General features: G+C 32.9%; 2 protein-coding genes across 24 annotated transcripts in view; both read right to left on the minus strand.

Annotated features, from left to right (window-relative positions):
• Nucleotides 1-15,536, minus strand: part of Stacl (SH3 and cysteine-rich domain-containing protein) — a 182,620-nt gene that overhangs the window by 30,293 nt on the left and 136,791 nt on the right. For all 23 annotated transcript variants that reach the window (XM_089736870.1, XM_089736868.1, XM_089736866.1 and 20 more), the window contains one exon: nucleotides 1,169-1,317. In XM_089736870.1, coding sequence (XP_089592996.1) covers nucleotides 1,169-1,317 — 149 coding nt within the window. The remainder of the gene's footprint in view (nucleotides 1-1,168; nucleotides 1,318-15,536) is intronic.
• LOC114249295 (uncharacterized) lies at nucleotides 10,278-14,435 on the minus strand. Its single transcript, XM_028182813.2, has 2 exons — nucleotides 14,276-14,435; nucleotides 10,278-13,711 (listed from the first exon to the last, which is right to left on the minus strand). The coding sequence occupies exon 2, from the start codon at nucleotides 13,643-13,645 to the stop codon at nucleotides 12,905-12,907; it is 741 nt and encodes a 246-aa protein (XP_028038614.2). The 5' UTR covers nucleotides 13,646-13,711; nucleotides 14,276-14,435; the 3' UTR covers nucleotides 10,278-12,904.

Here is a 15,536-nt window from a genome sequence, read left to right on the forward strand (position 1 = left end):
CTAAATATAGTTTCGGTAGAAATAATCTTTTCTTAGTTGAATGTTCCATGAAATTTCTATCCAATCCCTTCAGCCGTTTTTGTGTTATTAATATTTATAAATAGTTTCATATATAGCATAGATTCCAATAAACCCGTAAATGGTATAATTAGTTCAGTTAGCCAATACTAAGGTGAGTCATACCGCTTCTAGATTCCAGGGATTATGCGGGATATAGATATGCGGGCCAATTCATCTTACGAGCTAAATCCTGTGGTCGACCTAAACGCCAGATTGACGTTATTTATGTTTACGTAAATTACAATATTACAATATCTACTTTACAACACAGATATTGATGTTTTGAAACAAAACCATTTCACGAATTAATTACGAATTTCTACTATTCGGGAAATCTGCAGTACACTGACATTACTTTACTTAGTGAGAACGTTTGTTTACCTTTTTTTTTACTTCTGTCTCGTATTTTCTGAAAATATATTGTGTGCAACAAAACATCTACAATTATTTTCTCTGTGCTAGTGTATTTTCGTGCCTATGTCGGAATTTTTTTTATCTTTCGTATCGGTAAATTATTGTATATATTATATAATACTATATATTACATTATTTTATTCGCATTATCTGACTATATACGAATATTTTACTGTATTTACTGATATTTGCTTTGGAGATCTTTTTTTCTTAGTTTTACTGAAGTGGAAACGAATTTCAATAATGCAGCGTTCTTAGCAAATACGTAAGCAGCTGCTTTTCATTAGTTTCGAAGCAGTTCAAGCACCACTTTTTGAAAACCCAAGTACATATTTCGTAGAAAATACGAAGACTCTTGGAAAATTTTAAAACTATTCATTAGAAAATAAAATTTGATTCATTTTATAGATATAAAAATCGAAAATGTATTTTGTTTTTTTTTCTGATTGAGGTGTGTTTTTAAACAACTAAATTACAATATCCATTAATATGTATTATAAAAGAACGTAGAACAAAGGATGTTATCTGGCTAATTACTATTTTACTTAATCGCTCTGAATACACTATTTAAAAAGAGAAACATTTTCCATTAATACTTTTGAAAGTCGTGTAGGTAATCATAAATTAGTTAGAATTTAAATTTATGGTGATATTGTGAGTAAAATTAGCAGCGATAATATTATACGATACTCACTTATCTGGCACGTGTGGCGGAGGTGCGCTAGGCGGCTTTAGGCTCCGAAAAGCCTTCAACCATTTGTTCTTCATACTGCCTGCCGAAGACGAAGATAATTTTCGATCTACCCCTGAAGCGCTGTCTGCTTTTGCCGCGAATAGGTCTCTCTGCGCAAAAAAAAGCCAATTGTAATAACTTAGAACATTGATTTATTATTAGCAATTAACTTCAAACCTTCTGAAGTCGTCGTGGCCTAAAGGATAAGACGTCCGGTGCATTCGTATGTAGCGATGCAACGGTGTTCGAATCCCGCAGGCGGGTACCAATTTTTCTAATGAAATACGTACTCAACAAATGTTCACGATTGACTTCCACGTTGAAGGAATAACATCGTGCAGTAAAAATCAAACCCGCAAAATTATAATTTGCGTAATTACTGGTGGTAGGACCTCTTGTGAGTCCGCACGGGTAGGTACCACCGCCCCGCCTATTTCTGCCGTGAAGCAGTAATGCGTTTCGGTTTGAAGGGTGGGGCAGCCGTTGTGACTATACTGAGACCTTAGAACTATATCTCAAGGTGTGTGGCGCATTACGTTGTAGATGTCTATGGGCTCCAGTAACCACTTAACACCAGGTGGGCTGTGAGCTCGTCCACAGATTTAAGCAATAAAAAAAAAAAAAAAAACTTCAAACCTTTTGCATAGCGTAAGTAAAATTGAAAAACAAATCAGTCAATGATGACTTACTGATCAGTACAAAAATCTATATAGTTATAGTTGTTCTATCACTGTTTCGTTAATATTTAGAATTGCGTGTTTAAAGTCCATTCATATTACACATGTGTACTTTCCCACTTACTGGTTATGGTAAAAATGGTTACAATTAAAGGGGCATAACTACACGTTTTTGGCAATTAGGTTATTCCATTAATTTTGTTTATGTAGATTGGAAACATACTCTTTCAATTATTTAATTAAAATATTTTTTGACGAAGCATGTTGCTGATAACTTTATTTCTGTAATCTGATGAAGCATGTTGCGGATAATAACATTGTCATGTACTTTTAGGTTAGGAATATTGTGTTCTTTTTTTTTATAATAAATAAATTAAAATATGCATGAATATAGATTACTTAACTAAACTTAAAATACGTATAATATTAGCACCAGTTGGTTTAACCACGGAATAGCCGTGGGTTTAACCATCCTGCAAATTTCAGCCGCCAATAATTTGTGCATTAGACTCGACGAGGATAGGAAAATGATTACTACAAAACAATTAAAATTCCCAATTAATTTCTCAATGACGCAATTGACATTCAAGTCAATGGGCTCCGGTATCATCAGATGAGCTCAGAAGTATATCAGAAGTACCAATGTACAGTAAAAAATGTGTGTTGCATTTATATTAACGTCTGTCAATATACGTTTCTTATAAATGAGAGTAGCAATATTCATTTTTATCGATATTTTATTCATTATCAAAATAGGTGCACCTTTTATTAATTTGAGCTTGAAGGAAATCTCAGGGCAGTTGGACAAACGAGCTTTCGGCTAACCTGGTGTAGTAAGTGTTTACCAGAGCTAGAGAATTAAATTAACACATAGACACAGCCCACTGAGTTTCTCGCCGGATCTCAGTGGGTCGCGTTTGCGATTCGGTCGAGGATTCTGTGAAGCACTACTGTTGTTAGGGCCAGTATTAGCAATACTCCCGGTTTGAAGCCCGTGAGCTCACCTACTCGCCCGGTTACGCTGACATAGCCTCTCAAGGCTATCAGTTTAGGTATGAAAAAAAAAAGAGAAATTGGCAACGTAATTACTATCGCTCAAGAATATAAGCAATACCAGGAGTGCAGCCACTGGCTACTGTGAAGAACTCTTTACTGTCAAAGTCTCAAAATCTTGTTTGAAGAAAATGGTTACCATAGCGCGCTGGGGAAAGAGACGAACGAAGGGATTGATTCTATCGATCGGTCGAGCGTAATTTAAATACAAAATGTATTTAAAGTATGTATAGATAATGTTATAACGTCTTTTTCATCCGAATAACAAAAAATTAGATAGGTACTCACCTGCACGGAAAAAGATTCAACGAATTTCAAGAATCCACCCAAACACTGTGATGTAAATTAAGAAATTTGCATCGCTTTTCCAATGTTTGGACGTAACTTTTTTTTTATTTGGGTCATCAAAAGCTATGTCCCAAATGTAAACAGTGGCCTTATTCTAAAGCAGTTTTTGGTTTTTGTGTAAAAATATTGTAATTTTGCCTAGACAGAAAACTTTTTGTGTAAACATTCATATATTTTAACAGAACCAAGTTTATAAGTGAGTAAACAGTTATTTTTATTACGTAGAATTTGACTTTACTGGAGGTTTTGAGTATACATTGTATGTAAATATCTCGTATATGTTTAGGATTCGTATCATGATTGCATGAATTATTTGTTTATTTTATATTCCCTACGGTTCTTGGATTGTTTAATGTAAAAAATAAGAAAGATTCGTTATCTCTGACCGAAAAGGCTTAGGCAGTGTTGGATCACAAAAGAGCCTTACTAACAAAATGAGAAAAAGGCATACGTTAAGTAAAAAAAATAACGAAATAACGAATTCTTTTAAAAAATCATGAATTATTTTTCTTCTTCTTCTTATTTCACATTATGTGAGGTTGACGTAGCATGTTCTCTTGCCATGCTGCATAGGGATTTGGCATCACTTTTACGACTGGCACCCTGCCTGATGTCAACCTTCTTTAAGTTAAATTTTCAGTAATAATCCATTCCTCCATAGGTACCGTAGAGAGGGAGGGACTTTTCTGTTTCTTCTTTTGAGGTTTATTTTACACAATCCGTTTTTCGATCAATGGTTTTATTAATATTTTTTTTGCTTATATAGGTGGACGAGCTCACAGCCCACCTGGTGTTAAATAGTTACTAGAGCCCATAGACATCTACAATAATACAATAATGCTATATTAATATAAATTATATAATGTTCATATTTAAAGAAAACCCAAACAACGAATATCCATAAACTTACAGATCTTAATTCGATAATACGTCATAGGTTTTTTTTGGGCCAGTCAACAATTCATGTTCGATGAAAGAGCATTGCCATTTTGAAATTAAACATTGCTCTTTCATAATCGTATCAAAGCATACAAATTTATTTTTATTGCTTAGATGGGTGGACGAGCTCACAGCCCACCTGGTGTTAAATGGTTACTGGAGCCCATAGACATTTTCAACGTAAATGCCGCGACCCACCTTGAGATATGAGTTCTAAGGTCTCAGTATAGTTACAACGGCTGCCCCACCTTTCAAACCCAAAAGCATTACTGCTTCACGGCAGAAATAGGCAGGGTGGTGATACCTACCCGTGCAGACTCACAAGAGGTCTTACCACCAGTAAATTACATTTTATGATATGTGACGAATAAAATTTTGGAAACTTGTGGATTTTGAAGCAATACTTGTATTACAAATATACAACTTTTAAGCATTTGGTATTAGGCGTACCGTCTAATAAGTATGATAAGTGATGCAACTTTAAGTTAGCCCTAGCGAATGGCTGCAAAATCGTTTCATGATTTGATAATACATTAAGCACTTGTGTGAATGTCATATTAGGTATGTTTAAGTAAAAACCCTAAGACCAAGGAAATCGATTTTATTTGCCATAGTGGCTATGCAAAACTACTAAATAGAACATTTAAGAGTGAACCGAGTCATTTATATTTTCTGAATTCTTTTAAAATCCTGATAAGAGCTCTACAAGTTATCAAAAAGTCATAATTTAGCTTTTTATAAATAGCTATATAATACCAGCACGTGTTTATTTGTTACGCTCTTATAGAAGGTAATAACAGAGAGATATAAATGATCATAAACAACTGTCTAGAGGACATTATCAGTATTGTTAACAATCAAACGACCGTGAGCATTTAATTGCAGTCCATCGAGTCTTATTAGTGGAAATGGATATTAGTTTAGATAAAAGTTTGAGTTGATCTGTAAGGCTTCCTCCATGTCAAGCTATTAGAGACTTGGTGTCCCTCCGTCTGTACTTGTAGTAGTATGTTACTACTACTTACTAACCTTATTTTCTAGCCAAAGCTTCTCAGTAACTCCTATCCTTCCTAACAAATTCAAGTTTCTTCAAATACTAACTATAATTACTTTGGTAACCGCATTAATTATTGTATTGTACCTTAATTCTTACTCTTTGTTCGCTTAAGTCGTGGGTTTGGAGTTTGGAGTCCACACGGGTTATTAACATCGACCTATTTCTCTCGTGAAGAAACCTCGCGTTTGTGTCTGAAGATAACTGTTATTCCAATGCAAATTAGAATTACTTTAACGCAAGATGGATGCCGGCATTCACGTGGTGCCTTAGGGATTCCGTTAGTTCAACATCTACGGAAATTATTAAAAATATGGGTTTACCAACCCTACTCAGTCAAGAAGAAGGAGATAGTTCTTCTTCTTGATTGAGTAGGGTTGGCAAACCCATTTCTTGATTAGTATCAAGAAATGGGTTTCCCTAATATTGAGTTACCTTTTTAATTCGCGAGTAGACTATAATGCTATAGTGTGATCATGAAATTCCGTCATTTCTGAACCACAAATCCTAAGAGACGTTTCGCGTTTCCACAACTAGGCTGGTTAATTAGAATTGCCGCTGCGTGACTTTAGTTATGAAGCATGGGATAAAACTATGGACCAATTTGGTCACGCAAAGTAAATTGTAATCAGTGAGCACCGAACACAACTATTCGTGACGACGACCCGAATAAACAATTGCGTGACACGCAAACACCAGATAAAATGAAGCTTATCTGGTGTTTGCGATAGCCCCAATTTTGTTCCTTAATGCAAATGTACAGTATTATAGGTGTTTCGTTTTCTTCAGAATATTTAAGTGGTTCAAGATAGACGTGATGCGTGTCAAGTGCAAATAAAAACCGCCCTCAACCGCCTTATCGCAGCGGATGGACGCCAACGGTGAGACGGGTTATCTGCAAGCCATTTTATCTTTATTCAAGCCTTTCGGGAACTATCCAGTATTAGAAGTTTGTTAAGATCTCGCTTATTTTACTCTGTAAATAGTTTTTTTTTTAACATCAAAAAATTATTTTCTTTCTGCCTATTTTCCCCGTAAAATAATAATTAATTGTAGATCAAAGGGTAAGACAGTTCTCAACTACATTGTTGTGACAATGACGGCAACTTCATGTGTCTGATTAGCTACGGCGCTTACATCAAGGTATAGATAGAAGTAGAGTTCAATAATAATTTATGGTCTGGTGGACAATGGGCTCACTTACCCTTACGCTAATTTTATATTATTATTAAATATTTTAAGTATGTACTTAGATCATTTTTAGAATAGTTCTTTAATTGTCACTTCATGCCAATTCCTGAGCGAAGTACCTACATTTGATCTAACCGAGCTCCTTTTCTAGATACTCCTTGGATTGAAATAAAACAACGCAATAAATAGGTAGGTACATAAAGTATTATATGGTAAAGATAGTTTTTTTTTGCACCTAAAATCTATCTCAGCAATTTTCTTTCAACTGTCAACAAAGTCAGCCAAATTAATTATAATATTATAATATTTAACCTTAGCTTAATATAAACTGCATGTAATTACAGAATTGCAATAGAAATATAAGCGTTTCATTTTAAATGACTATCCATTCCACATTCTAGGATTTTCATCTGTGTAATTTGCGTCGGAAACGTCCACGCGTAAACATCCAGACCCCGAATACCACAGAGAGTCAGCCCTGAATCACATGATAGAAATCGTCAGGACAGTGGACAAGAAAATTGCTATAACATAAAACAGAACTATTGAAGTTTCTTGAATCGTGCGTCAGTCAAAAACAGACGACGAAGACATTGCATGGCATTCAATAAAAATTATTTTAGGTGTTTACATAGATCATCCACAAATTTACATAAAAGTAAGAGGATGGCTATTTGATTTGGATGTTGTAATTTAATTGTTAACTAGTTATTACTATCCGTCCGGCCGTAGCTGGGATAACTCTTTAGGCTACTAGCGAATAAGTATGGAAAAGAAATTGTTATTAATAGCTTTTGTTCACAACTATACTTTTTTATAATTAGAATAATAGGAAAAATGACGCTAAAGTATCTACACAAATTAGTGACCAGAGACTTTTTAAATTTATTTGAAAATATATAGAACCTGGAATGATCTCGACTTAGCTTTTAATAGTTTATTGAAAATGTGATTTTAAAATAACTATACAGCATGATAAGGCTGCGTTTAAAAACTTATTAGTGAGTAAGTTGGAAGAACCAAATACAGCAAAATCCTAAATACAATTGTATTTTATGCTTGTTGTATAATTAATTAAATAATAATACTGAAAATTACTGTGGCATAAGACGTAATAATAATAATAATATCATCTTCTAAAGTAGGTAGTCCAAGCTGTAAGTATATATAAGTATAGTTTAATAAATATATGAAAATAATCTGTTTTAGTTGTTGTGTTGTTGATAAGATACCTATATATTTTTAAAGTTAGTAAAACGAAAGTCGAAAATAAACGCGAGGTTAAAGCGTAAAGTCAGTTGTAATTAAATAAAGAAAAAATACTTTCGTTGTTTTAATTAATTTAATGTTTTAAGAACTTACGTCATTAAAGTAGACTTGCTCCAACCGCTGGCGTGTTTTATTCGCTTTACTGTATTCAGGCAAGCTAGATTGTCGCCGCATACGCATTTTTTGCTCCCGATCCATTGTCATTAAATCAGACTTTTGAGACAACACTAAATAGTGCAAACGGTGTACTAAATCCATATTGAATTTATTTGCCAAAAGCAAATTTTCTTTGATTTTTTTTGTATAAAAAAGGAATAAAGGTTCAGAAAATAATTTAGCGAGCAAATTTTATAAACAAAACAAAGCAAGCATTATTTATTCTTTAAATGTAGTTTCCACAAAATATTCAAATTGTATTCACACAAAATATTCTGTAAATTGGTTTCTTTATACAAAGGATTTCAGAGAAAAATAAAATTAAATGACAAGCTAGAAGTCGCGTGCGAGATTACTCCGCCGAGCGGGGCGGGCGCCGACGAGTGACTGGGCGGCGGCGGTCGGGTCGGGGGTCGACGGAGTCGCCGGATGTAGCGTGCCGGCGCTCAGAGTCGTCGCCCAGCAACCGTTTACAAACAACCAAGAGGAAAACGCTCTATAAGACAATAATTTCTAATTTTCGGGTAAAAATCATTTATGGCCGCTCTGGTGTAGTGGTGGTGTATCTGGTGTAGTGGTAAGTGACATGGTTACTACACAAGGGGGTCGCGGGTTCGAATCCCGCCAAGGGAAGAAATTTGTATGATAAATATAAAATGTCTTTTCCATGGTTATGGATGTATACCTATTAAATATAAAATATGTATGTGTGTAATAAAAATATTACATTTATTTCCGTTATCTGGTACCTAACGTGGTGTGATTGTTAGCAAATATTTATTTATTTATAAACAAAATTTAGATCAACGTTATTCAAAATTATAAACAACTGAGTTAATAGTCTTGATTAGGTGAAATGGAGTTGAGGAAACGCTATATCTGAGCTTTATTTCAGGACGCATTTACTGATTTAAGTATCCAGTATTAATTTTATTAACCAGTTAGCAGGGTAGTAATTATTTCGTTGATTGATTTTATATCTAAATCAGCGGTGCGGGTTCGTTTTGGTTGCTCTAGTACAGTATCTGTATAGTACCTACCTATCATTAGTGGGTGATCATACCCGATCCAGTGGACCGAATGGTAAACAGTTGACGTCGCCCTAATCACGTCATTCCGGTCCTCTCGATCCATTAACGGTGCTTTTAGGTACCTACCTCAAGCACCGGTCACCGTCCTACCGTAAATTAACCCATATACACTGCCTACTGAGTTTCTCGCCGGATCTTCTCAGTGAATCGCTTTTCCGATCCGTTGGTAGATTCTGCGAAGCACTGCTCTTGCTAGGGCCAGCGTTAGCAACATCTCCGGTTTGAGCCCCGAGAGCTCACCTACACGCTAAGGTAACGCTGATATAGCCTCTCAAGGCAATCAGCATAAGCCTCAGTTTATTTGGTGTCGAGTGGTTATCGGAGCTCATAGACATCATAACGTGAAAGCTATCACAATTGGAATGCTTAGCAGCTGTCCTACCCTTCAGAGCAGTATGCACAATTGCTTCGTCTTAGAAATAATGTACATACCCATACTTGTCTACATACAATACGCCCCACAACTTGTATTTACGAATTTGTTCAAATTTTGCGACTTCAATCTTTATTTTATGATGTTATTCCTTCATTGTGGAAGTCGATCATCAGAGTTCAATGCATGTTACCTTAGAAAACTTGGTACCTGCCTCGGGGATTTAAGCACCGGTATAACATGACCCTTAATCCGACAGACATTTTAATGACCTACGCGCTCATTTTAATAATCTTATTATTGTTGCATAAAGTTAAGAAGTTTGAGGCTTTGCGGTGACCATCAAGAATAAAAAGTTAATGTTTGTCTTTGTTGCTCATTATAAATGAGGTTGAAGTTTCAGTTGAATTTAATAACGACTGTGCCACCCTTCAAACTTGGACGAAGAACTGCATTTTACCCAATGTGGATTTTTTTCGTGAACGTGTTCATTCATACGTAATATTGAATTTATAAAAGTAATTTCAAGTGGATCTTAGTAATCCTTTTACGTAAAATGTAAAATCTTGTTCTTTTGTCGCAAACTTCCTTCCTAGACGTTCAAGAGGAAATCGAGTGTTTCTCGCTCAGTGATGAGAGAACGTGGTTTTTAATTAATATTTATACAAAACTAAAACAAGTTTTAGGTGTCCTTTTCATCCTTTCCAAGTGACTCAACTGGCTTAGCAATCGTACCATTATAAAAAAATAAATGAAGAAACTTTGAAACACTTCTAAAAAAGGTTCGCTGTCTCTGAGGTTTTTAAAGGATCTGAAATTTAAAAAGTTTGCTTCGAATTGAATAAGGCGCGGAAAATTTGATGATTTCATTTTTTTACTTTTTCGCTTTATTATGATTTCAATTAGGAAATGATAACACTTTTAAATTAAAGTTTTTTATTTATTTATTTCATACAAGGCCATAAAACATGCCTTGTAAAAATGTACAATCTTCATGACAATTTTTATGTATTATATTCACGAGCAATGAAAAAATAAGTCAAAAATATATTTTCTATTTTCGTCAAACACATGATGTCATATTATTTAGATCTACTACGAAAAATACTGTGCGAATGAAAAAAACATCTTTAAAACCTGACAAATATGATTGGATTTCTAAGGAGGGAAATAGGTGTAGAAGCTTCAAATTTTGTTGTTATAAATCGATAGAGAACTATTCAAAAATATATTCTGAAATTTTCAAATCAATTCCACAACGTTTAAAAATTATAAGAATTTGAGCGAGCGTTCTTCGGTCATTCCTTCATCAACGATTTAAAATGTATTGGAAAGAAAAAGAACGTTAGTTAGTAGATGTTCTTTTATTTCTTAGAACAATAGACCTTTGATAGAAATTTCTAGAACTAGAGACCCGTGACGAAGCATAAGTTTTAAAACGATCTCCATCGAATAAGTTTCGTTTATACATAAAATGTCTGGGTATCCGAAGAACGGGCACGGTACTGCAACTCGGAGTAGTTGATCTCGTAAAAATCATTTCATGGAAATCACCTTACTATAGTAAGTAAAAAATCTTTTGAATAGTTTTTCACTGTCTTAACGGCTTTGTCACAAATAATTATGCGTCGAAATTACAAGCAGGCCATAAAAACATTTTAAACAGGTAAACGTGGCCTCTGGTTTAAGATGGTTGTCCCTATAATTGTATAAGTGCGGTTCACAAACACCCCGTCATGTCCTTTTATTAATAATTGATTTGAAAAAAATCGTCGATTAGTATTTGTCATGCGTCCCTTAGGGGTTGGCCGAGGTTTGAATTTGTTTTGTAATTATATGGACATCGGTACTGGTCTATGCGAAGATAAGAGGTTGTATCGACTCACCTTTAGCGACAGTAAAGAAGCTTGAAAAGCTAAAGGAAGAAAATTATGCATATGAAGCTGACGAAGGACTGCAATATAGTGCCGGAATAGCCGATTAACCAGAAAGTTGTCTACATTGATTTATTACTTTGATTTAATACGCGACATTTGATATGTCAGTTACATTTAGAGGGAATTATTTTTGAAAATTTTAAAATATACTCTTGAAAATAAGTGTTAAATGATCCCATAGTATAAATAAAATAGTGTATGTATGTAATCTCTGTTAAAAGAAACGCAAACCACTAAAAATACGCCATACTACACCTATTTCATTTTTATTGCACGATTTATAAATGTATACTTAATTTCGTTTTTACAGTTGATATTGAACAAAGATATTCATAATAACACACACATAATAATATGTAATATGAAAATATTCACATTTCGTAACATTGCACTATTTTAGGGTAAATGTAAAACGTTTTTTCAATTCCTTTGTACTGTATTATGTAAAAGATAATATTTCTTCAAACGAAAATGATTGAAAGGTTTTGTCAAATCTAATAATGAATTGGCACATTTACTGTATAACATTTTTTTCTCTATTATATCCATTTCATTTCGTCAGCTAAAGAAAAAGTTTTTTAGTGACATAAGGCACAATATGGTGATGGTCAACATGTAACGTAACTGATATAAACATCAAATCTATTTCATAACAATATAGTTTGAATTGATTTAATTACCTAGAAATTATGCTAGTTTAAATTACAAAGTTTTTCTTATGATAATGTTAAGATATTTATTTAATGAAATTTGTGCAGTGTGTCAAATCGTAACACCAAATATTTGCAAGTGTTACAATATTTTTAATACAAGCGAGTAAATTTTTTACAATAGATGCAAGTATTGGTACAATTTGTGGTTGTATGTCAGTAATTAGTTAAAACAAATTAGATAAGTTTCAGCCCTAAAAGCAATCAGAATCGCCAAAGTAGGTTGCCAACACAAATTCTCAAGTGATAGAACAGTAATTTCAATATAATTGAGCCATTGACAAAACTTGTTTTTGTAATTAAATGTGATATCAGTATTATTCCCATAAAATAGTATTTTCTATTAAATTAGTGAACAGAAACTATAAAATGACGATTATCTAAGCCTTTTAGTTAATAGTAGATTAATTATCTAATGTGTAAATAAAGTAATATTCACCCAACAGAATAGAAGAATAAAAAATGTTATAGTATTTCCCCCCAAAATTAGCAGAGCACTTTTTGCAGACTAAAATGATTTGCAATGTTAAGTGAATTCAAATTTTAAACACTCCAAGCTTTAAGATTGTTCACTGTTAGTACATAAGAACTCTTTTATACATTGTGATCTTAATAAATATATACTTTATTTAATTTACACTTAACTATGATTAGCGGTAACAAATATATTGCCAAATCAACTGAGATCTGTTTATAGATCATTAGTTTTATACTGTATGTGGCAACAACTGCAGAAAATTGTGATGCGACTTACTTATTTTTGTTGTAAGTTATAAATACATACATATTGTACAATAGGCACATGATTTCTCAAAAGTTAGTCTTTCTCTTAATATACTATGTTTATTTTATACTTTTCATGCTTAAATAGCTTATGCTTAAAATATATTATGATCAAATTATACTTCAGCTATCTTTGACTTTCCATTCAGTTTTCCAAGCTGTCCCAACATTAATACAGTGTTTATTAAATTCTCTGAATAAATACGCTGATTGGTTTCCATTTTTCTAAGTTTTTGTACAACATACTTTGAGAAAAATTCTAATTCAGTTTCATTACCCTGGATTCGAGGTTCTGAATCTTGCTTCTTTTTATGCTTTGTACTCATTTGGTTTTCTGAATTTAAAGACTTTCTCTTAGAAACCTTAGTCCCATTGTTGACAAATGCTTGGTTTAAATCTTCACCTAAGTCATTGGCTTCTTCTTCATTAAGTTGTATGGTTAAGTCATCTGGCACAGTTACCATTGGTATATGGTTTTCAGAAAATATTGGTGATGGTAAAAATGACACCCGTTTACGTACTTTGACCACTTTATCACTTTTATCCAGGTTTGGTGCGCCCACTGTGTGTCGTCTGTTTGTTTTGCTTTTTGGATCCACATTGTGTAATCGGTTACTGGTTTGTTTGTTACTCCAGAAATTGACTTTAATTTTTTGTTTGGGTTTTAGTTTATTCTCAGCTGGTTTTGTCCTATGTAGTACTGTTGGAAACTTGTAGCGAACTTCATCATCATCAATAATTTTTTGTTTCTCTTTTTTATGTTTGTTAGGGGATTTTAAATTATTATTGAAGTATTGAGTATTAAGCTTGTATCTTATGTTATCATCGTCAGATTGATATCCATTTTTCTTATTCATCTTCTTAGCGACTGCGTCTTTAACAATTAACAAAATTGATCTGCTCAACTGGATCTCAACATGCCCCTGAAATTATTTATAAATAAAAGTTATTTTTATATTTTTAAAACAATTATTATTTCTCTCTTTCTTCAGATGTTCATACTAATGAAGCATAACAGTTAAGTTTCCTATACACTTAATATTATATTTAAGTAGGTAGTTGGTTTGCTACTGTTTTATCTACAGGCGACTGACTTTCCCGCCGAAACGGAAGGTTACTTAGACAATGTGTTTATGTTAAAACCTTGATAAATAAAACTTATGGTACTTTCTAAAAAACCAGTCAAAAGCAATAAAGTATAATGTAATTTATTTCAGTAATATGTAAATGCATTTTAAGATACCTACAAAATTATTTTAGCTATTAGTTTATAGGTTAGAATGTGACTTTGTTATCGTGTTCAGAAATGTGAACTTTCACAAAAAAATGAATTATTTTTATAGTACTAATTTAGATATCAAATTGTATGTGGGTCAGTTTATTGTTATCAATACATTAAAAGCAAAATGTGTCATCATTATCAGGTTTTCTGTTTTGTTTCACGAGTTGTTGTTATATAACAGGGAACTCAATTTTAAATTACTTACCTTGATCACTTATGATTTAATTTCTTTATAAATTTTCAAACTTTGTTTTACTGTTCACTGTAAACTAGATAGGCAAACGAAAACAAACAAGACACGCGCACACTGAGCAGCATTCCATGACATGTGTGTGTTCCGAAATTAGCCACGTCTATTGAGGTGGCGCTGTTGACTGCAAACGCGCGGGAAAGCGGTTACGGAAGCGTTCCGCATGAAAATTAATCAACATTCGGAACGTCTCTGAATCGGTTTGTTTGACTTTTTAATATATCTACATTAATATTAAGTGTATTCACATCTATGTATCCGTATAATATTATTTACCTATTTAATGTGTTTCATACAAATTTGTTACAGAACAAATTCAATTTAAAACATCTCTATAAATATTAGACGAAAATAAATAGTATATAAATAGTCGGTTATTTTATAGGCAATATTTATCTGCTTAAGCAATTTTATTAAAAATATTGAGTTTTGAAAATTTTGACAACGGTTTTTACTTTATCTGTAATATAGCCAATTTTTTTTGTCAAAAAATAGTTTCAGTTTTGGTGCATAACATTATTTACTTAATTTAATGCCATGTACTCATAAAATATGTACATCGAATGAAAGTAAACATTAAAATATAAAACCAATGTAATAATTGTAAAAAAAGTCGTATTTTTAATAAATTATGCTCTAGAATAAATTATTACTTGATCATTAGACTTGTATAAATGACATAAGACGTTGTAGTAGGGTAATAAAATACATACCATATGATTTTTCATTGAAATCCAACCCATTTTGGCACGAAATTTAATTTTATGTTTGCGATCCGTGATTATTATCAAAACTCAGAACTTAAAAAAATTTTTGTTGCACTTTTTGTACCGTATTTATACAAAATAATTACGAAACATTCGTATCACACAGCGCGATAGGTTATGTCAATAGTCGAGATCTTGTCTTACACTGAATGGGATGCTGTGCGCAATGCGGCACTGCTCAGTCTCAAAACAATAAAGTTTATTACCAAATGGGGCTACTTGTCAAATAGTTTATAATTTAATCATCTGTATTGTAAGAAAAATACATAAAAAAAGATTGGGTGCTGTAACAAAAGAATTTGAAATATACTAAGCGGCACTTACTGTTTGGAACTGCAATTTTTAAACTTTCGTTTTCAGTTAATTGTTAACACTATTAAAAATTATATCAACTATGTTTGGTATCCCTACAAGTTTTGATGATAATTGTTATCCAGTTACTTTGAGAC

This window comes from Bombyx mandarina, chromosome 22 (assembly GCF_030267445.1).
Source record: "Bombyx mandarina strain Sakado chromosome 22, ASM3026744v2".
Lineage (NCBI taxonomy): Eukaryota > Metazoa > Arthropoda > Insecta > Lepidoptera > Bombycidae > Bombyx > Bombyx mandarina.